General features: G+C 36.1%; 1 protein-coding gene across 1 annotated transcript; it reads left to right on the top strand.

The window, feature by feature from the left end:
• Positions 1–221: 221 nt before the first annotated feature.
• On the top strand, positions 222–13,526 carry LOC135696367 (SH3 and PX domain-containing protein 2B). Its single transcript, XM_089112478.1, has 11 exons — positions 222–534; positions 2,623–2,703; positions 5,863–5,938; positions 7,239–7,312; positions 8,051–8,154; positions 8,253–8,416; positions 8,683–8,790; positions 9,335–9,452; positions 10,096–10,217; positions 10,795–10,838; positions 11,211–13,526. Exons 1-11 carry the CDS (start codon positions 454–456, stop codon positions 12,429–12,431), a joined length of 2,193 nt encoding a protein of 730 aa, XP_088968604.1. The 5' UTR covers positions 222–453; the 3' UTR covers positions 12,432–13,526.
• The last annotated feature ends 8,919 nt before the right edge of the window (positions 13,527–22,445 follow it).

Genomic DNA, 22,445 nt, shown 5'->3' with positions numbered 1-22,445 from the left:
AACTGAAGCCCCAAACGGCCACTCAAAATTATTTATTAGCACCTTATGGCGTAATGTTTCCAAATAACTAACAATGAGGATACCTGAAGATAGCACATCAGATCCATGAGTCATTTAATGCTGATTAAAAAATGTTTTGAGACAAAGGAGAAAGGAAGGGCGGTTGTTCGCTTTCCTGTTCGAGGTGTAAAACATTCGTGATGTTGTTGTTGCTTTGGATTGGAAGTAATCACAGTCGGTGGTTGTTGTAGCTCAGTTTTCCGAAACAAAAAGCAAACAGAGTTTCATTTTGCATACAAGAGCTGTTAAAAACAATCCTTTATTCAATACATATAAAAGGGATTAAATTGGTAAGATTTAAAAAGCCGCAGTCACTTTGTACATTGCATTGAAGTGAAATTACCACACCACCCACCATACGCCGGGCCTAACATAACAATCACGTTTGACAACATGGAAGCCGGCAACAAGAAGAAAATTAGGGAAATAAACGTTATGGATATCGAAAAAAGAAGAACACCGTCTAAACATTATGTGAGTATGTTGGTATGCGAATAATTTCGCCTGTGGGTGTGCAATCTAGCTGGATATAAGCCGGGAATTCTGTAGAAAATTGCGGGAAGCAGCATGCGTTTATTGATTATCGGCGTATTTAGCCCAGGGCAGTCAGCTTTCGTATTTTTGATACTCATTTTCCAAGAAAAACATTTCAAATCCGTGAAATTTTAAAGCAATTCTCTGGCTGACCCTGTCGTTGAAGTGGAAACCTTTCCGCTTTCAAAAGCTAAATGTAAACAGTGGAGGATTTGACTTGACATTCACAGGCAATTTGAAAATTGTCTCAGTTTACTATTTAAATCCAAGTCGATCCATTCAAGCACAGATAATACCATTTTAAGTATATCCGTTGTTTGGTTCCAAAAAGTCCAATTTTATACAGTATTCAGCATGTGACCAATGGTGCTGAGTATTTTTCACGATTCAAAAAATGACACAGCTTTTCATTTTTAGCAAAATTCCTTTCGATGAAATATCAGCATTAGATAAACTTATCGATTTATTAGTTATTGTTCAACTTTTTGTATTTAAAAAAATGAGCTGCATTCTTTTAATTTAATGTGTTTTCATTTTTACAATTATTTGCTGTATGTTTTCCAATTTTTGTACGTTTTCAAATATGCCCTGGAAATTGACCAGGGTGCATTCCATGTCAACTGTATGTCGAAGGTCCACCAGGGCATTTGTTTAGGTATGCCAAAAATAAAAAAGCAGTTGAGTTAGTAAAACTGTAAACATTGTTGCGCCAGACAAAGAAAATTGATTATTAGAGAAAAATGTGGTGTATGAGTCTTTATTTTACATTAACTATGTACATGGCTTCATGTTTAGCATGCCAACTAACGAACATTTTAAGTATGCCAAACAATTTTTTTATTGGTTTGCACGGCAAACGCCAAAAACCTGGGTGTACACAGAAGATCTTCAGACCTAAGATCATGGAATGCACCCTGGGAAGTTGAGAAATTTTTTCAAGGATAAAGTAAGCTAAAACTTTTTTTTCCAACTAAAGGGTATTTGCTTGCATGATATAAATTTCAGTATTTTCCAAAAACAACACTTATGTTGTATTGTTTATATTTCTAGAAATGTCATTTTAAAGGCACTATTTCCTGTCAGTCAACCATTCAGAGTTTACAACAGGCTTTGTAGTGCATTTATGATTGAGAAAATATTGAAAATTAGCCTTGGTTGATTAGACATTGCAGATTGGATTGATTGAAATAGGTCTATTGTGTAGTCCAACCCAGTGGCAGATCCAGCCAAAAATCTGACTACCACCAAAATGAGATAGAGGGTTGAGCACAGCCTTTAGACCACACCAATTTTGTGGGCACACCCGGTTTTTTAGAAATGATTTTTGTTTTCTATAATGTAATTTCTTATATCTAGCCAAGCGGCACTTTTGTAAAATTTCAAGTATCCCTTCAACTAATTATCGTTGTTATTATTATTCATTATTCTGAGGCTGGATAAGGCAACAAAAAATATATCCTTTGGCAGAATTTTGAAATGTTGCCTAAAACTTGCATTAAGTCACACAATAACTTGTGAAAATCAGACCTGTTGGAAATTGGAAGTTCAAAAAGCCATTTAGAATTTGCAATTATTGAGAAAAACTTTTATTACACAGAGAATCATACTGGCAAAATTTGTGGGCCTGACTTTTAATCTTGATGCCTTCTTAAATTTTAGAATATTTGAGTCTTAATATTCTTATAAACTTTATTCCTCTATGACAATTTCAGGCATGTCTCTAGGGAGGGATGCTTGGTTTTTCAATTTTTAACTATGATTTATTTAAAGTAGTAGGATAAACATGAAAATGATCCTTGTTTTTATATTTTTTTGAAAAATCTGGCTACTGCTTAAGCGGTAAAAGGCCAGTGAATTGCATCAGGACATAGTGCCTTTTAATGTATTATCTGCAGGATTGAAATGTTTTAAGGATTCAAGTTAACATTGTTGTGATTATCTCTTTCTCATTTGAAGATCTTTTTGAAAGGTTGCATTCATTTGCAGGGTAAACAACTTGTTCTACTGAGCACCCATTTTTTTCAATAGGTATTTGTGCTAGAAATAACTTGGAACGATGGTACACAAAATGTGATTTACAGAAGATACAGCCATTTTTTCACCTTTCAGGTAACACGTAAATGTTGAATTGATTTTCCATTGACCTGAACAAAATAGCATTCTCAAAAAGTTGTTGTATGTCTAACATCTTATGGGCCATGGCTTCACATATTCTGTGTCTAATGTCAGCTGTTTTTGAAGCATTTTGAAAGTTGATTTGAAGCCAAATCATTCAATATAATATATATAAAACCAAACCAAAAATATCCCCTAAACCTTCTTAAAACATCCTTCTCTGAAGAAGTCATGAAGCACAGTTTGATGGAGTGGTTGCAACATCTTAACAAGCTCTCTGTTTGGGAGTCTGTGGGGTAGCTTGATTTGCCAGATCAGGGGGTGGAGGGTCCTCTAGAAAAGTTACAGACTATGATAAAGATGGAGAAATGTTTGGTGCTATTTTACTTAACAAAAGTCTTTTTTGACGATCAACAATGGATTGTGTGGAACAACTGAAGATTCACAAACTAACTAATGAGGAAGTGAATGTGTTCACCCCCTGCACCCTCAGCTAGCTACTAAACCCCTATATTTTATTAGCAACTGCTTCAAATTTAGTAAAAAATGTCAGAAAGAGAGAAAACCAGGGTGAAAGAACCAGGGCCTAAGTCAATTTATGGTCAATGAAACTTATTTTCACTGTAGTTTAATTATTCTATTACATGTATTTGTTTTCTATTTTTGTTGTATAATAGTTTCTAAGGTGACTGCCCACTCCCGTGGACATAGTTTCACATAGCCCAAATCAAGAGAGCGATCTGTAATCAAAGGGGAATTCCCCAACAGAGAATCTCTATGCAATAGAACTCTGTTATTAATAAAGAAAATCTCAGTTCATCACATACGAAAAAATGTGAACTTACTTATTAAATTGAATAAATACTGCCAACTTTTGAAAGAATATCTAAGATCTTTTAATTTTTTCAGCTTTTAAGTTATCGCCCACGTGCCATGCCCTTTGCACTTTTAACACATTCAATTTTTATGTAACAAAAATGTTGCGTTCGTGTGAATTTGCAAATAATCTGTATAAGAAACTCGGTTGTTGTATAAATTTTCTCATTGTACACATCAAGCCATAAATTAAAAACTCATTGAAATTCAATCAGTGGTTTTCAAACAGGAAATTATTAGACACTGTAATCGAAACAGAAAAAAACTCGTGCTAATTGTGATTGAATTTTCAAGACCGATGGTTCCTAATTTTTAGCTCCAGTGTTTAAAAAAATTATTTTGAGAGACTGTAAAAACTCATCTATTATATTCATCAATTTAATGAATATTGGTCGATTTGGTATTTTGTCCCAAAAATTATGTAAATAACGTCTTTATAGAGGAACCACCCACATTGTGAACCTACTTGCGTAGGCCGGTTAATAGAACGCACCCGCAAACATATGAGCCAACGTCACTTTCCTTTCTTCCTGTCGCTGTTACTTTGTAATCTTTCCTTGTTTGAGTTTGAATACAAAACCAGAGCCGATTATGCTTGTTTGTAAACAATGCGTAGCGAAGCATTATGATTTTTTATATAACTTAGTTCAGGGGTGGCGCTAAAAACTAAACCATGATGTGCCGAAAATCTTAGTAAAATTCAAGTGCCGATGACTATAATACAACTGCCGACATGTTCCATGAACTCCCCTTCACAGTTTCTTTAACTCTTAAAATGTTTTGAAAATGAATGAAAAAATGTTTTTAACCGTCAATCAAATCGTGTATACATTCTTTAAACTAACAATTTCGTTAAAGCAGCGTTTCAAATTACAAAAATTTGATATGCAAATTTTTTGGTGTTCCCAGCTAGTAGATCTTTGTACAGTACGTCTTTTACTGGCTAAGCAAGTTTGAGGCATTTATTGCTTGGTTTCTGCCAAAGACAGTATGATCTTGCTTTTTGGATATCTTGGCCCGCTTTGACTGAATATCATGGAAATATCTTGTTGACAGTGAAAATGGCTATGGATTTAATAATCATCACAAGCCCGGGGGCAATACACCAGAAGAGACTTCCCTGCGAGCGAAGCGAGCAGAAAAACTTTCCGACCACTCCCTTGGTTTTAGCTTAGAAAACATTTATGAATATTTCTAGGAGCCATTTTCTTGCAGCCACTTTCTTGTTTGAAATGTTTCACTATTCTCGGCATACTTTTGATATGTTTGAGTAATTCCATTCTTAAAAATTGAATTAATTACTTTATACGGCCCCCATAGAGCCTTTAAGCTCTGGGGAAATTTGCCCCTTCAAGCTCTGGGGAATTTTGCCCCTTTACCCCCTTTCTGCGGCCCTGTTTATTTGATGTCTCTCAGATTCCTAATATATCATTGAGCTGGGCGAAATATTTTGATAGAACCTTTAATCGCAAGAACAATTTTAAAAAACACAAGGCTTCAAATTTGTCATTTTTAAATGATTCAAATTGGTCAAGAGATTAAAAACCAGCTTTGGCTGAGGTACTTTAAAATGTTATTTTGAATAAAGTTTTTCCCATCTATAGGTGCTTTGATGCTGAATTTTTCAAACTTTGTTTGCAATAGGTGCCTGAAAACTCACTCCCCTTAAGCACAATATTTAGCAATTGCACTGCTAACACCCTCATGATTCAAGAAGCCAAAAAGCCAGCCTGAACTTTAATTTAACGGTTCTTTTAAAAAAGGTAAATTCCTCATTTGACAGTTTTAAAGTGCCAACAGTTCTTTTCCTTTTCTTATAACAGGCTGCCGACGGGGTGTCATTAGAAACCTTTTTTTTGGGGGGGGGGCAGCTGCCCCCCATTACACCCCATAGCGCCATCCTTGACTCAGTTCGACTTCTGTCTCTTCCCAGTATCCGTTTGTTCCTACCTCACAACAAGCTAACTTTTGGATTACAAGCGTTTTTTTCTTTTGCCAAACTAAAAAAATAGCGTTTATTTTGATGTGATACACTTCCCCTCTCTGTGTCTTCCTGTTTATGCATCCTTTTCGCCTTTTGCTGTTGTTTATCGATATGATTTTACCTTTGAAGTTCTTCGAAATCGTCTTAGAAAAGCGGGTCCCTAGAAAACAGGAAGCTATTTAGCAGACACCGCTCTAAATAGCAAACACTGGACCCGATCCAGGGCACGTTATTTGTCATATTTCACCCCTGTTCTAAGTGTATTGTGAAAACATTTGCAATTTTCTTTACAGACTAGTCTTATTGACGCTTTCCCAGTTGAAGGTGGAGTGAAAAACCCTGCTGACAGAGTATTGCCATTCTTGCCAGGTAAATTGGTCGTTCGTTATATGAAAAGTGGATCAATAATCATTGACAAAATAATGCTGCGAAATACACAGTGTGTATAACCAATATGAAATAACAGACCTTTTATTTTATCATGGTATAACTGAATTAAAAAACCAATGGCCTTCGTATGTAAGCTGTCAGGAATTAGAAAATACCTCATGAGCTATTGTCAAATAAAGATAACTTAAATGTTTTGCCTCATTTACTTGGAGATTTTGGTTTAAATTCCGCTTTAAAATTGCAAGTAAAGAATCTCGATTTTGAGCAAGCTCTTTTTGAGAGTATTTCTTGCAGATTTTCCTATTTCAACAAAATCAAAGTTTCTTAATTAATCGAAATTGACAAAGAATTCTGTGTCATGAAAATTTGAAGGAGGAAGAAAAATCTAGAAGAAAGAAGTTTTTCTACAATTGATCTAAACCATCACAGCTATGAAAAAGAATACTGGCTTCAGATTCCTTTTAAAAGAGTTTTTTTAGGTAGAAGCTGCAATTGTTTCGCAAAGGCGTTTGCTTTTAGCGAAGAGATTGTAATCCTATTTACCCTGCACTTTGTGTCAATATGTGAAATCATAAGTTCTCAATTGATATCTTTCTTCTGTATCAAGAAGGATAAACATATTCTGAAGTGTTCATGATAAGGAAAATTGGAAAGCTCTTCACATTTTCTGGTGCTGTAGGCTAATGTCACTTAAAGACGCGGTGAGATCTTACAGTTATGTCAATGGGATCCATATTCTCTCCAAATCAAAAACACTAAAATTTAAGGGAACCTGCGGGTGTTTTCGCAATTGCTTTAGCATACACTGCCTTTGTCAATCATTGAGAAGTATTAAACACAGTGGCGGATTTAAGGGGGGGGGGTGGCAACTAGGGGCAGTTGCCCCTTCCTCGACGAGTTGAAGCAAGTCTGGCGCTCCTTTTTTGGAATTTGCGCGCTTCTTTTTAAGAATGAGAATCAGGTGAAAAAGTTTCTGAGACCGATAGGTTAATTTGCTTCAAGGATTACCGCAAAGTTTTGTTGCTTATTCCGAATTCCGAAATGGATCTAAAATGTTGTATACAGCGTACTCTCATCATCAATTTTTTAAAATTTTCCAGCGCCCCCACCACCAATTGCCCCTCCTTCAAGTTTTCTGTGGATCTGCCCCTTATTAACCCAAAAGTCAATATTTTGTTCCAAATTTATTTTATGAAGATTTTAAATATCTCATATTTATGAATATTTATCTATAGCCTTTATTCTTAGATCTACAGTTGATGTTTGTCTTGTTCCATAGGAAAAGTCCTGTTCCGGAGCAACGTGCGTGAAGTGGCTCTAAAACGAAAGACTGCTTTGGAAGAATACTGCAAGGTAATATCAGTCACATTTCTGTGCTACTTATTTAATTATAAATGAATTTGCAAAAAATTTATCTGCTCAACAAATCTTTCTTTCGAAGAATGTTTTCTATGCTCATGCTTGCATTTGACAAGCTGCTGAGAACAGGTTTATAGGGCAGAGAATATCTAAGTTCTAGGTTTCAGCAAAACAGGGATGTTTCTAAACATATATCAAAATTATTTTATGCAGTAAGTTTGATATGATGCACGTCTGAACCATCTTACATCAAGAATTTCCAGGCGAGCCTGAAATTAATTTCTTAATCGTCTTGTATCGTCACTTTCGTATTTAGGTTGCTTGGCCAATACTTTGCAAAATATAAATTAGAACAGTTTTCCAGTCTAGATTAAATAGAGGGTTTTCTGTACTTTTTTGTGAATACCTTTCATTTTCATTATCTTATTCAAAAGATAACATACAGCTAATCAAGTGTTCAACTTTCCTTTTAAAAAGAGTTTTAAACAGTTCCTTTCCTTCTTCAGAAAAACGTTGAAATGTATTCTGGGGGTGGCTCTTTAAATTCTTTTTTCCTTTAGTCTTCTCCAATAACCAAACCAAAACCTATTCACATCTGAACTCTGCTTTTACCGTCCTTAATGAATCTGCTTGTGCAAACAGTTTTCTACAATTGCTCTTCATTCAGTAAAGCAGACAGAATACCATGCTACTATTTTCAATGGTTTATGGCCTACCAATTTTATCTTCTAGAACCTCATTAAATTACCAGGCAAAATATTACAATGCGAGATCGTCACGACGTTTTTTGAGCCGACAGAGGATGACATCGGAAGTCTTACAAACAGCCTAACGAAGTAGGTTTTTGATAGTTATAAGCTCTTTTCTGTTGTTTATTTGCAAAAAAGGCCGTATAGAATAGCATGTAATTACTCTAAGCATCTCTTTATTTCAGAGAAGGCAGTAGAAAAATTAATGGCAAAAAGAAAGCTGACGTCATTTCTGACCCTGTTGTGCTGGAGCAGTATGTTGCCGTGTCGGATTTCAAAAAGTGCGGCAAAGGGCAGATAAGCCTAGTTGCTGGAGATGTTGTTGAAGTTGTCGAGAAAAGCGACAATGGTATGCTAACATTTTGTAACGCCGAAAACTTAAGTATCTTGTCTATATTCTCATTTTTTTCCCAAATGTTGCCCTTCTGATCTTGAGTGATGTTGATTGCTTAGGTAACTATGGTACACTTACCATGTCTTAAAAGCTGCTGTATTACTGTTACAACAGATTTTTGACGTTCGACTCAACCATTCCTTTTTTAAAATGCACCAGTATCGTTTCTTCTGTATTAATATGGACAACTTTCCCACTTGCAATTTTTTTTGTCTCCAAAGGATGGTTTTTTGTGAGTCTTGAAGACGAGCAAGGCTGGGTTCCATGTTCGTATTTAGAACCAGTTGATGGAAATCAGGAAGAAGCCCTGGTCGAAAAGTGCTTAGTTGGTATGCAAACTAGATATTATCTCGATAGATTGAATGTAACTTGATAAAGTATAGGTAGAACCTGAATTTAATTTCCTAGACGTACTGATAACATTATCAAGTTTGAAACGCTGTTGCTACAAATGGTAAGATTCATATGCAGCAAGACAGCAATATTAAAGCAAGAGTGCTTAAACATCAACGAGAAAGACAAAATCAGCAATACATTTGACCAATAGAAATTCGAAAGAATGAATTATCGAGAAACTAATCTGCTTGGAAAAAATTAGAAAATCAATTGTGCTATCTGTAGTTAGAAACGGGTGCTGTCTCGAATTGAATTCACTGATTATTCTGCTTTCGATCGCCACCGTATGAAGATACGAAAATAATTTATTCAGGTTTGTTAATAAAAAACGTATATTTAGTTTTGATTAGTCATAACATTATTTATAATGTTTCATTTTCGATAGATCAGATATTTCCATTAAAGATACTTGATATTCACTGAGATTCACTGATCCTTTTGTCCTTATTATTACTGTTGTTATCATTACTTTAACAGAGGAGAAATTTGTTTGCGTAAAGCCCTTTAAGAAGTCTATGGACGATGAAATCAATCTGGAGCTGGGTGCGATTGTTGGCGTCATACAAAAAGGAATGGACGGATGGTGGGAAGTAAGGTATGAGTCATTTTTGCCAAAAAATACTTTGTATGGAACTGAGGTACTTTGTAGTAAAATATAATACATTTTCAGACGTCTGTGTACTTCTGATATCGTCATGTGATAGATATCGATTCTAGGAATCCATAAAAATTAGCAAGCATCCTATTTCGAACGTTGCAACACTGAAATAGATAGATTAAGGTGCAACTGAATTCAAAAGATGCAGTTATAAGGTAGTTGCTTTCAACCAGAGCACGTCCAGAAATGCATGTTATGAAAAAACCATATTGACATTTCTTGATACCTTGTTGCTGTATGTTATTTTTGCAAAAAGTGTGCCATTTTGCTTTGCTGCTACTAAACACTCGCTGGCCGCTGAAGGCATTCTTCGCTGTTGTGTTTTTCCCGAAGCTTATTTTATTCTGAGGGAATTTTCACCATAATACACCAGTTCTCTTTATTTTAGATATTTCTTCACTTTTACAAAATAAATCCAATTATTTGTTGAACAATTATTTGGTGTTTGAAATAGCCCCTAGAGGGAAAGTTCTAGTGGTATAATTGGCTCTTTAAATGGTATGAAAATCAAGTAGAAGGCAAGTGTTAAAGTTTGGCTCTAAATAGCCTTTAGTTGATGTATTTATCTTGTCCTTTGTAGGTATCGCGGGGAGAAAGGTTGGGCCCCAAGAGCCCATTTGAAAAACGCAATGCATCTTAACCTGGGAGCCCAGCAATTGAATGATGGCATTGTAAAAGATCGTGAAAGTCTAAAAATCACAGGTAACTGCCAAGGAAATCTGAATATCGAAAGGCCAAGGAAATAATGTCACAAGTTAATATTTACGAAAATCAACATCGATCACTCCACACTAATACAGATTGTTTCACTTTGCTTATTGCACAAAACAGATCTTTTGATATTTTTGCTCTAAAAAGCAAATTTAGCGTCCAGAAATTGTGTTGACTAAAAACCTGAGCAGGTGCCTTACCATTCTCAAACTGGATTCACCGTAATTACTCGAATAACCACATACTCATGACTGGTCCGGTGTTTATATGTTAACTGCAATCAAATTTTATGTTAGTCATATTTTGTTTTTTGTTGGTCAAGATAATTTGCTGAACTAACAATTCATTAATTTTTCTCATTTCTGAAACTTATGGCTATTTCTGCTAACTTGATTTGTTGCCATATCAGTACACTATTTACTTGAAACGATTGCCCTACTTAAAATTAAGTCTTCTAAATATCTGTCAGAACCTGCTCAAGACAGCGTTTTTTAAGCTACAGAAATTGCACGACATTTATTCAAGATCCGGCGTTAATTAGAGTAAATACTTAATATCTTCTTTCCAGACAAGAGCGGCGTTTCAGTTCCTCCAAGACGGAAAACAGTAAAGGTAAGTCAAATACAAGTAGAACCCATGGACGGATTTGCTATCAATGTTTTTATCGATATACAGTGCATTCCAGTAACAGTTTTGTATTCTCAAGTTTGTGACTGCATTTTCCCCTTGAAATCGCCATATTCTGAATTCAAATGATGAATATTCTCTAAAAACTATGATCTGAATTAATGTTAAGAAATTCCTTGAATCAATTCCATAAGCAAGAGTAAAATAAATATGCCCGTGAAATTAAGTTGAAGATCTTACCTTTAAATTGTCAATTGATAACATGGTCCAAAATTTAGTTGTCTCAAATTATGTCACTTCTCTTCTTATTAAAGCGTACTTCATTCACTACTATTTCTAAAAGTGCTTATTTTTTAGAGAACTGTTGTAAGGCGAATGCCAAGTGGGCCATCTGGAGAAGAACACGAGTACGTTGCATTGCAAGATTACCAGTTAAATATTGGTGATAAGAAATTCAGCTTATCGGGAGGCAAAGCATATCAAGTAATCGAAAGGGCGCCAAATGGCTGGACCTTGATAAAGGTCGGTAGCGAGCAGGGCTGGGTGCCTTCAGATTTGTTAAATCGCAGAAGAAAAGAAGAAGTCGTTTTCTCAGAAGATGATATCTATCAAAATGTGAGGAAATTAAGTCCAGCCAGGGAAGTGGAGGAGAATGGAAGGGAGCAGAATAATAATAATCCGATAGTGCCATCTGATATTGAACATTACGTCACTATAGGCTCTTATGAAAATTCTGACGATACAGGGATCAGTTTCAAAGAGGGTGTAACCGTTCAGATATTGGAAAAGAACACAACAGGCTGGTGGTTTATTAAGATAGGAGCTGAAGAGGGATGGGCACCATCAACCTATTTACAGAAAGTGAAGAAAGTTCCTGTTAAAAAGTCAATACCAAGCGTAGGTGGAAGCACAACGGAGGTCCTAGAAATCTCTTTAGCTCCACCGAAACCAGACAGAAAAAGTTGGATAGCACAATCATATGAGAATGTTGATCTAGCTAAACAAGATGTAAGTCAATCTCCTAGCCAAGCGAGGATTTCCCCTGTACCCAAGCCGAGGTCTGCCTCAAAGACTGGCGCGGATGAAAAAGGAAGTCCAGTGTCGGTACAAGAGCTTCGAGCCGCTTTTGCCGGGAAAAACTTAGGAGGCCCGATTTCTCAAAGACACTCAGTTGACGAGAAACCAACAGGTCATTCTGCTGCTGTTAAACCAAATTTACGAAAGATATCTGAGCCCCATAGACAACCCAGCCCGTCTCCTGTAAATGTTGGCGGCAAAGTATCTCCTTTCGTACCGAACCGGCCGCCGACGCCAAGAAGTGGGAAAAGCCCGACACCACCAGAAAGACCGAGAACATCACCAAACCGTGCAAGTCCTGGCCCTCCACGTCCTAGCTCGCCCCCTAAAGATGTGTATATTACATTGTCAGAATATAGGGACAACGATGAAGGAATGCTAAGTTTTGGAGCAGGCGAGAATATCAAAATTCTACAAAAGGACGATGGAGGATGGTGGCTGGGTATGATCGGAGTGAAAAAAGGTTGGGTTCCGTCAAATTTTCTAAAGAAGTTGTCATAATGTATGTGGTTAATGATGCACCTTTAGAGTAGTGCAATAAGCATGGAAAAAATGTAACAGCTTTCGTGCTAAAATTTGTATATTCTTGGCTTTAAATGAGATTGGAAGCTTTGCTATGGAAGATAATAATGTTTAATGGCTGTTCGGTAGAACCATGGCGAATTTGGCATTTTTTGCACAACTATTTGCTTTCTTCAGCTTTAAAGTGTTCATCATAGCTGTGCTTTTGCTCACAAATATAGTGCAATTCATTGTGATCAAAAAGTGCAACTTTGATAGCAAGTAAAAATTAAGTGTGTTTATGCTTTGAGATGGTGTCTTTCGATACCTTCCACATGATACAGTTACCCCGTTTCAATATATTTAGTACAGTGGTTAATCAAAAATTGACACTAGAAATTTCAACATATATTTCCATATAACAGTTTTCAGTGCAGAAAACTCTTAGAAGCTGGTAGGGTCATTTTAACCAAGAGATATTTTTGAAACATGAGCCCCATTCATGGTTTTAATTTCTACAGAACAGTTGAACTCAATGAAATTGACCAAAATGATACCTAGCTTTTTCGAAGTCGTGAATGTTTATTCAGCATATATTTGATAACTGCATGTGATTGGCAACTGGAAACAGTGTAGTACATCAATTTTTTCAGAATGAAGAAATTTCTTCCGTTAGTACATTTTTACTTTAACGTAATCGTTACTTTTACTTCTGCTCCTCTTTAACATCTTTGTGCCTATTTTAGGATTTAAACCGTAAAGAAAATCAAGCCCGTCCGATTTTTTACTCTCGTATTTAACATACTTTCGATGTATTGTTAGCCTTCTTTAATATCAATATGTTTGATAAGTTTTAAACAATATAGACTGCCGTCTTTGCATAAGGCATTGGTAATGTTCTATTCGAGAAACAATGTTGTAATAATAAATGAAAACTGTGATATAATTCTTTATAATTGGGACACTTTGCTCAATCTAATTTTTTAAATGCACGTTGTCATATATCTTGTAAGATTGTATTTTTGTAGGGTAATTTTTTTATGTACTTGTAGTTGAGTTACGTTGGTAGTAAGTGTTATAAACATTGCGCTTTTGGATGATTTCTTTCTGGTGATGTTTCTTTTCGATGAAAGATTTTTATGTGAGCATGATGTCGGTATGGACTTTGTCAAATTGACTACCTCGGGCCTACATTATTTTTACAATCCAAAAAATAAAATCGATCGCGCCAAGAAGGAGCATTTCCTTGAGTTGGAGCGATGGAGCAGTTAAATAGAATAACAATAAGGTATCCTAAACATTTCCGAGATATTATCACAAATTAGCTTATACATGAACATAACAGCATAAGGGAAGCAATGCGTTAATATTTTTCAATATTTAGTACCCGAGATTATAGTCAATGCCAGTAAAGAGAAAGAGAACCTTCTTGATCCTGCCTTTGAACTGCTCCCCCTTCGATTCGTTCTGCGTCCACACTTACACTCTAGGAACGTACCGTTTTTCTAATCATGCTATTGAAGTATTGGATAAAAGCGTTGCAATTCAAAACAGTTAAAGGCGATTTGCTAGCAAGAGATTGCATCTCTAGGCTGGTTATTTGGATGTTGTCGTTTCTTTATCAAATTATAGGAATGGCCAAGTTTTTTGTTTGCCAAAGTAATTTCATGCAAAGAATTAGGTATTCTGCCATATCCTGTCATATAGCTTGCTCTAGGGGCACCTTTGAGACTTTAATTTCCCCACCCCCCTTTCAACAGCTACCGACTGCGTCATCGCATCATCAATTCACGAGTTCACGAGAAACGTTACATTTCAATGTGCAGCATGCAGCCATTCGGAAGCGCGGAAGACATAAATGAAGCCACTGCGCAGTAATTTGAATCTTGTTTTGGCGGCCATTTTGAATAGCTTCCGAAAGCAGTACATATCTCCGTTGAAGACGTTAGACTAGTTTACTCATACTTTAGCATTGGTGGAGCTATGTCAAATTGGAAAAACAACCAGCAAATTGGTGAGTAAATCAATTTTTTTTCTCACAAAGAGTTAGTCAAATGTCAATGAGTGATATAAACAACTGTTAGTGTTTTTCGACCACAAAATCACGCGGCATTGTCCTGTGTTTTGAAGAAGCTGCATCTAGTTTAGTAAAAATTGTTAACTAGGAAACAAATTAATGAATCATTTTGCTAGCTGCAAGTGTTAATTTATTTGAATTCAAGTTAGGTACACAATGTTTTTTCAGAATATCATCAGATCACCATCACGAGCCCCGAATTAGTGGGGCTGTACTCTGGAGGTGCTTTATCCATGAAATTCCGAACTTGTCGGTAAATAAAGGATGACCCACCCACATTTTCGGCAAATTGGGCCTGAACACTCCCTTTGGGTAGAATTGATAGAGACTGTACTGCTTATTCCAGATCCAACCAGGGGCGAAACTGCTGGGGGGTATGGGGGTATATGGGGTGGTGCTGCACCCCCAATCATAAAAAAAAACAGATTTTGTCGGGCAAATTTATGGCTGCCAACATATCGGTCGGGCAAATAAGGAAATTTTGTTTAGGTCGCACTTTTATTGCTACTTTTGCCCCAGCGTTGTTTTTAAATTTATGGTCTTCTCTCCCCATCTTTTTTACAATATCCGCCCAGTTGGGAAAATAAAATAGAAACGAGGCAAGCAACAGCAACATAAATACATTTCTGTCTTTCGTCTCGAGCTCGTTGTGCACATGTATATTTTCGCCTTGAGATGCAGAAATAGGGTCCGAAGTATTGATCGATAGCGAAATTATAGACGGAAAGTAAAGTGTGTTTGATGCAAGAAGGGAATTAGCACAGGGCAAGCAGCCCCCCTTTTTGCAAAACAAGGGAGCTCTTTGCAAAGTCTTTTGTTTTGATTGCTTAATATTCCCTTGAACCCCCCTTTCCATCCTGCCTCGGAGCCCATGGAACACTGACAATTTTAGAAGCATCATAAATCAAAGCATGAAGGATATGCCATCTCGGAATACGTTGTTGAGAAAAATCAATCAATAATTTATTTTCCAAATTTATGAATCTTTCATCATACATTCATAGGGTGTTGTGCCCCGAAATTCTCTTAAGTTTTTACACTTATTGTCTGAAAGTATTGTACCCTTCGCCAAAAAATGCTAAAGCTGCTAAAATTAAGTAACTAAAAAATTTCAAATGGCTGTAACAAATAACAGAAAAATATAAGCCTACATTTCAAGCGGGAAATAATAGAAAATTTATCAAGGAATTGTAATTAATGTATGAATTGTCAAAAACTTTCGAGTTTCTTCTATTTCTGAACAATATCCATGATTATAAGAACACGAAAATTGAGCTTTGATGATAGGTATACCTGTAAAATATTTCCAATAAAAAACTTTTTTTGCTTGTGGCAGGGGCGTAGCGTGAGTGATAACTATTTTTCTTTTATAGAAAAAGCCGGCCTTACAAATGCTTGCTAATCGGAAACAAATGTCTATAGCCAATACCGGAAAAACTAGAAGCATATTTTTTAACTGTAAACAAACAGCCTGGGTCTAAAGGCCTAGCATATTTAGTGACCCTCTTTCGGAGTCCCCGATGATTTCAGCCCTTGAGGCGATGTGCCCTAAAAATGAAGTTTATGCATGAAACGCCCTTTCACCAAGCATGACACGTCCTTTCATCGGGCATCTAAGCTTCATACCCCCTTAATAAAAATAGTGAAGTTTCGCTCCTGGGTCCAACTTACTTTTGAGTGGGCTATAGACAGAATCCTACTGCCAGGCGGGAAGATGAATGAATTTGTAAATCATTGGCAAATCTTGTATTTAACAGTAAATGGATTGATAATTACAGTTACATGAAAAATTATAAATGAAAATGTTTTATCAATGTGTTACATTTCTTGTTTGCAGAAAATTTATTCACATCGCACATTAAACTTGTATAGTTGACGTGCGAAGAATTTCATGTAAATTTTCTTTTCATCTAAAAATTCAGCTTCGTAATAAAAAGGTCTGCTTATAATAATGGGGGGATTATGCCTAATAATGAGACAGTATGTCTACTAATGATAAAGTATGCCTAAAAATTTATTATGAACATTTTAGTGGGAGATTCACTCCATAGACATAGCTCAAGGACCAAATGATTAATAAATTTATAGACTTAAAATAGTCCATGGAATATGCCCTCCCGGGCCACATCTCGCCCGTGGACCGTATGTTAGAAACCCCTCGCTTAGCCCCTAATAAAACATAAACAGTTTAAGAACAACCCAGCTTCCATGTGGAAAAATTAAGAACAACCCACCTGATCCTCAGTTTACTGGTTCTTATAAAAATGAGTGTATTCTTTCTTGAATCTGGAGAGAGATGTTTAATCCACAAAAAAGAGATAAATTCTCGTCCCATAAACGAAACTACTTTGCTTATAATTCATAACCAAGCAGAGCTCTATTGTTTGCTGGCCGATTGTGAAATCAAAAACAATGCTTCTGCTCATGTTGCAAAAAACGTCATATTCTTAAAGAAAATATGAATGAATAGAACTAAAAATAGTAAAGATAAATTTATATTTATTAATCACTATCTTAAGGAGATATTATTTCTTAAGGAGAATGTTTATTAATCACTATCTAGTTTCAGATTGGCTTTTGCGAACATCATTGTATAGTATTTGTTAATGCTGTTGGAAGCGAAAATGGATTAGAGCTTAGTGTCTTCATTTCATCCTACTAATTTCAGTTTCAAACTATACCTAAATTTTTTTACTGATTTATCACTGACCTAAGTGTTATAATGTACTTATTTACTGTACTATGCCCCTTATAATAATGTACTCATATACGCCCATGTAACAGTACTTAGTTTGGATTGAATTGAATTATGAGTTAGTTGCTGATGTGTTCTGTTGCAGTTGAGTTAAAAGTATAAAGAGAGTTTTTTATCTTACATCCTCCTGCGGTAATCTATTACAAATTGGCGACGAGGATGGGATAGAGGAACTTGTTAAAAAAACGATAGATTCCTGTCTTGCATGCCAAACTGTGAGTCGATCATCTCCACCAGAACCAATTCAACCGTCTGCTATGCCAGAAGAACCATGGCACACAGTACATGTTGATTTCTATGGACCACTGCCATCTAATGATTATCTACTTGTCGTAATCGATCGTTACTCACGTTATCCTGAAGTAGAGGTTATTCGCTCAACGAAAGCCTCTGCTGTGATTCCAAAACTTGACAAAATATTTGCTACCCACGGTATTCCACTAATATTAAGGTGGTCCTCGACCCTAGATTTCATCATTAAAAAATTTTTTCCAACTTTTTTGCTTTTTTCAATTTTATAATGCCTTAGGTGTTGTTCTTTCTTTGTTAAATGCCCCTGTGCACATACGGACCGAAAACGGGTCATAAATCAAGGTTTTTCAAAGAGCAGTCACAAATATTCTTCTTAGCAACGAGAAAAGCTGGTTGCTAGGGTAACTTCTCAAATCTTTTTTACCCTTTTTTGGCCACAGGTAAGACGAAATCTACCTTGGAACACGATTACAATTTTTTTATTGAGTTGAATTTGTTTTAGTGTGCTTTACATGAAGTATATTCTGTAAATTTTCACCACGGTGCACCTCGAAATACTGTTTTACGTTTGTCAGAGTTAGAATGCCTGGACGAAAGCAAAGAAGCCTTTACCGTCAAAAGAGAAAACGTGGTTTTTACGGAGTGCAAAAACAATTTGTAGAACAAGAGGCTTCCAGAAACGATAGCGCTACAGTTGATGACGACGAAGATGTGGTACTATCACAAGAACCAGGCCCATCTTCCCCCTCCACGATTCCAAAAAATTTCAAGAGTCCATCTGGGAAATTGATCAACAAATCATTAGAAAAATTGAAAAGGAATTGTCCTTTATTTGCCGAAGAACAGTCTGAGTACATAAATGAAAGAAGGAAATGTCTGGATTTGTACAGTAAAGACTCACTTGGCCTAGCTAGTGGAAGAGAACTTGCACATGGCTTCAAGGTGATGAACACTAGCAATCTGCTAACCAGTTTGAGTAAAGCAGCCGTCTGCCGTCTCTGTAAGGACCCAAAAGGAACCTTGCAGCTATGGCAAGACAATTCTAAAAGAAGAGGTCTTCATGAGGTTTTATTCTGGAAATGTAGCAATTGTGACAAAGAAACAGATTCTTTCAGCACCAGCCCTTTCGTAAACAATGATAAAATGGATGTTTCAGAAATAAACATTCGTCTTACGCAGGGAGGTGTGGAAAGTGGAAATGGATTGGCAGGTTTGTCAAAAATATGTTGTGCATTAGATGTCCCTCCACCAGTTACAACAAATGCCTTCAGTGCAATCCTGAAAAAAATCACCACATCATACCAGAAGGAAGCCCAAGAGTCTCTTTGTAAAGCAGCAAAAAATTTAAAAGACCTTATGCAAATAAACACTGACATTAATGATGAAGTTGTTTCTTCATATGTCCCTGTTAGTGTGTCAGTAGATGGTACATGGCAAAAACGTTATGGCTATAGTTCTTTGCTTGGTGTTGTGTTTATTTTATCAGTTGAGACTGGTGAAGTATTGGATTATGAAGTACAGTCCAAAATTTGTTTTGAGTGTAAATTTAGAGAGAAGTGGGAAAAAGAGTCAGAAAAGTACAAGAATTGGTATTCTAATCATGAAGAGCATTGTGAAGTTAACCACAAAGGCTCCTCAGAGGCAATGGAAAAAGAGGCTGCTGTAAAAATGTTTCTAAGATCAATGGAGAAACATCAGCTTGTATATACAACTTATGTTGGTGATGGTGATTCATCGTCATTTGCTGAAGTTGCAGATGCCTGTTTCAAAAAATTTGGAGATGGATACTTGGTTTTGAAAGAGGATTGTATAGGGCATATCCAAAAGCGAATGGGCTCTAATTTGCGCAATTTTAAAAACAAAAACAAAGGTAGTAAGTTAGCAGATGGTGGAACGATTGGAGGACGTGGTAGACTAACTGATGCAATAATAGACTCACTGCAAAATTATTATGGTTATGCCATTCGAAATCACACTAATAATATTGAGGGGATGAAAAAAGCAATTTGGGCAATATTTTATCATTGCATTCAAGGTGAAAATGAGCCGGATGAGGTTCAACATCAGTTTTGTCCTGAAGGAGAGAATTCATGGTGTAGGTTCCAGAGAGACAGAGCTTCCCATACAGCAACCTATGATCAGAGAAAGTGCTTGCCATCAGTTTTCAGGAAGGAGTTAAAACCTATATTTGAAAGGCTATCTGGTGATGAACTCCTGAGCAGATGTCAAAAAGGTCTCACACAGAATCAAAATGAAGCCCTCAACAATGTCCTTTGGTCAAAATGCCCCAAACGAGTCTTCTGTGGTAAGCAGCGCTTGGAATGTTGTGTTGCGTCATCTGTTTTGCAATGGAATGCAGGAGCAGGCAGTGCTGGGAATGTGCTGAAAAGACTAGGTGTTTTGTCTTTGGGATCAAACACCATCAAAGGTTACAAATCTGCAAATGAGAAAAGGGTAAAGAAAGCGGAGGCCAAATGCAAAACAGATTATCAGAGAAGACGGCAAATTTTAAGGAAGATGAGAAAACAAAATACAAAAGCAGGAGCAGCTTATGCCTCTGGAGGTTTTTCTATCCATAAAGTGCCAGACAAAGACCTATGCAAAGTTGATGACAAGGATAACATGGATGTAGTGTTTATTGATGAAAAGAGCCTTGAAATGGTTTATGTTGAGAAATCAGCAAAAAGAAGAAAAATTCAATAACTAAAAAGACAATTCATATAACCTTATGTACAGGTACCTTTTGGAAATACTTTATTTCCTAATTATATAAGGGAATAATCTAAAACCAATTGGTCATGGACCATTACGACCCAAATTTAACCTCTTTTGGTTAATTATTTTGAAGCATTGATGTCGAGTTTGTAAATATACGCAACCAGAACTTTAAAGCTCGTTTTCTCAAATGCGCATTTTAATACTTTAAGAAAGGATAAAAAAAGAAGCATGCAATATTATTCAATCAAATTTGGTAGGAGGAATTGTACTTATGGTGTCTTTGATATGAGTTGACAAAATTTTAATCTGTCTACTCTGTTGATAGTTATCCAAGAAAAATGGTTTTTCCAGTTTCCATAGCAACGGTTGCTATGACAATAATTTTCTCAACTCATTTCAATGCTTTCTTTATGTTTAGTAATTTGAAATAGATATTATCTTAATGTAAGCTTACACTTCTCTAAAATCGTTTCTCAAGCATTTTTTATGGTCCAGGTTTCCTGGTCTGTAAAATACACCATAACCACGTGATCATCTTATTGTTATGAAAAAATCTGCAGTAATTGCTATTGTTGTTTGTGTGAAAATTTGGTGTGATTTGAACAATAGACTTAAAAAATATTCAATGATTTTCAAAAACATAGCTAAAATCATCTTCAGGGTCGAGGACCACCTTAAAGTCGGACAATGGCCCACCGTTTAGCAGTGATGAATTTGCCAGATACCTGAAAGCATTAGGAATTACACACAATCCTGTTACACCCTGCTGGCCCCAGGCCAACGGTGTTGTTGAACGCTTTAATCAGCCTTTGAGTAAGACACTCCAAACAGCAGTTGTGGAAGGGAGGATATGGAGGCAAGAGCTTAATCGATTCTTGCTGCAGTATCGCACCACTCCACACACTGTCACAAAGGTTGCGCCATGCGAGTTATTGTTTAATCGGAAGGTACATGGAAAACTTCCCATTATTGACAACAAATTGGTGATAGACAGACACAAAGAAGCCAGGGAAAACGAAGAAAAGAGCCAAAATTACCATAAACAGTATGCAGACAACAGAAGAAATGCTACAAAAAGCACAATTATAGTTGGCGATACAGTAATTGTCAAACAACAACGAAGAAACAAGCTGTCTACACGGTTTAATGAAACTCCATATACCGTTATCAGCAGAAAAGGCACTCGTGTAGTTGCAGAAAATGGTAAAGGACATCGAATTACCAGAAACGTGTCACATTTCAAGAAGTTCAATGCAGACAAAGTTAATCTTGCAGATGAAAGAAGTACAGATTCAGAAGATGAAGAATACAGATCAAGAACAGGAAATAATGATGGCAAAGAGAAAGAGCAAGTGCAGGAAAATGAAGCCCAACAAGAAAGGCCAAGAAGACAACGACGTCCACCAGTAAGGTTTGGTTATCCAATTCCTTCACAGCTGGTAAAATGAACATTAACAAACAATTTTCTTGATTGACATTTACGTTCTAATTTGTTTACATACATAGTTACTCTTTTAAAAAGGGGAGGTGATGTTATAATGTACTTATTTACTGTACTATGCCCCTTATAATAATGTACTCATATACGCCCATGTAACAGTACTTAGTTTGGATTGAATTGAATTATGAGTTAGTTGCTGATGTGTTCTGTTGCAGTTGAGTTAAAAGTATAAAGAGAGTTTTTTATCTTACATCCTCCTGCGGTAATCTATTACACTAAGTCAGGCAATCCATTAAAGTATTAAAATTGTTTTGATTCTGCTGTTTGGTACATAATAATATAATATATTTATACATGATAACCTTTACAGTAAAAATGATACTGCTATCAACAAGGGTCGTATGAAAATTGAAGTTTTTAATATAAAAGGACCAAAGGTTCAGAATCTCAAAAATAGCGAGCGTTTATTCTCCGTTTAAAATTGACAAATAACTTTTCATTTCTGACGTCACATGGTAGGCTGTTATAAACTGTCGCTCCTTGAAAAGCGAAAGTTTTTCTTCCCGCCTCACATCTCATTTTTGGTAGTATAAGAAGACATCTATTGCCTCGTGTGTCTTTGCCATGATTAAATTTTTTGAAAATATTTACCAGCGATTTCGTGCATATTCCATTGATTGACTTCATAACATCGATTAAACAACTTCATTAAATAATTTCAAATCGTATTTCAGCCTTTTGTAGCTTTCTTTTTATTTTTGTAAATATATT

The sequence above is a fragment of the Rhopilema esculentum genome, chromosome 14 (genome assembly GCF_057945365.1).
Source record: "Rhopilema esculentum isolate cy_ngs chromosome 14, ASM5794536v1, whole genome shotgun sequence".
NCBI lineage: Eukaryota > Metazoa > Cnidaria > Scyphozoa > Rhizostomeae > Rhizostomatidae > Rhopilema > Rhopilema esculentum.
This window is presented reverse-complemented; position numbering and strand designations above follow the sequence as displayed.

Bases quoted from the DNA above. Each gene is read 5' to 3' on its own strand.
- LOC135696367 (XM_089112478.1), top strand. From the start codon at position 454: ATGGAAGCCGGCAACAAGAAGAAAATTAGGGAAATAAACGTTATGGAT. The intron at 8,155-8,252 runs GTAGGTTTTTGA...TCTTTATTTCAG, and splicing joins CTTACAAACAGCCTAACGAA to AGAAGGCAGTAGAAAAATTA. The intron at 10,839-11,210 runs GTAAGTCAAATA...CTTATTTTTTAG, and splicing joins CAAGACGGAAAACAGTAAAG to AGAACTGTTGTAAGGCGAAT.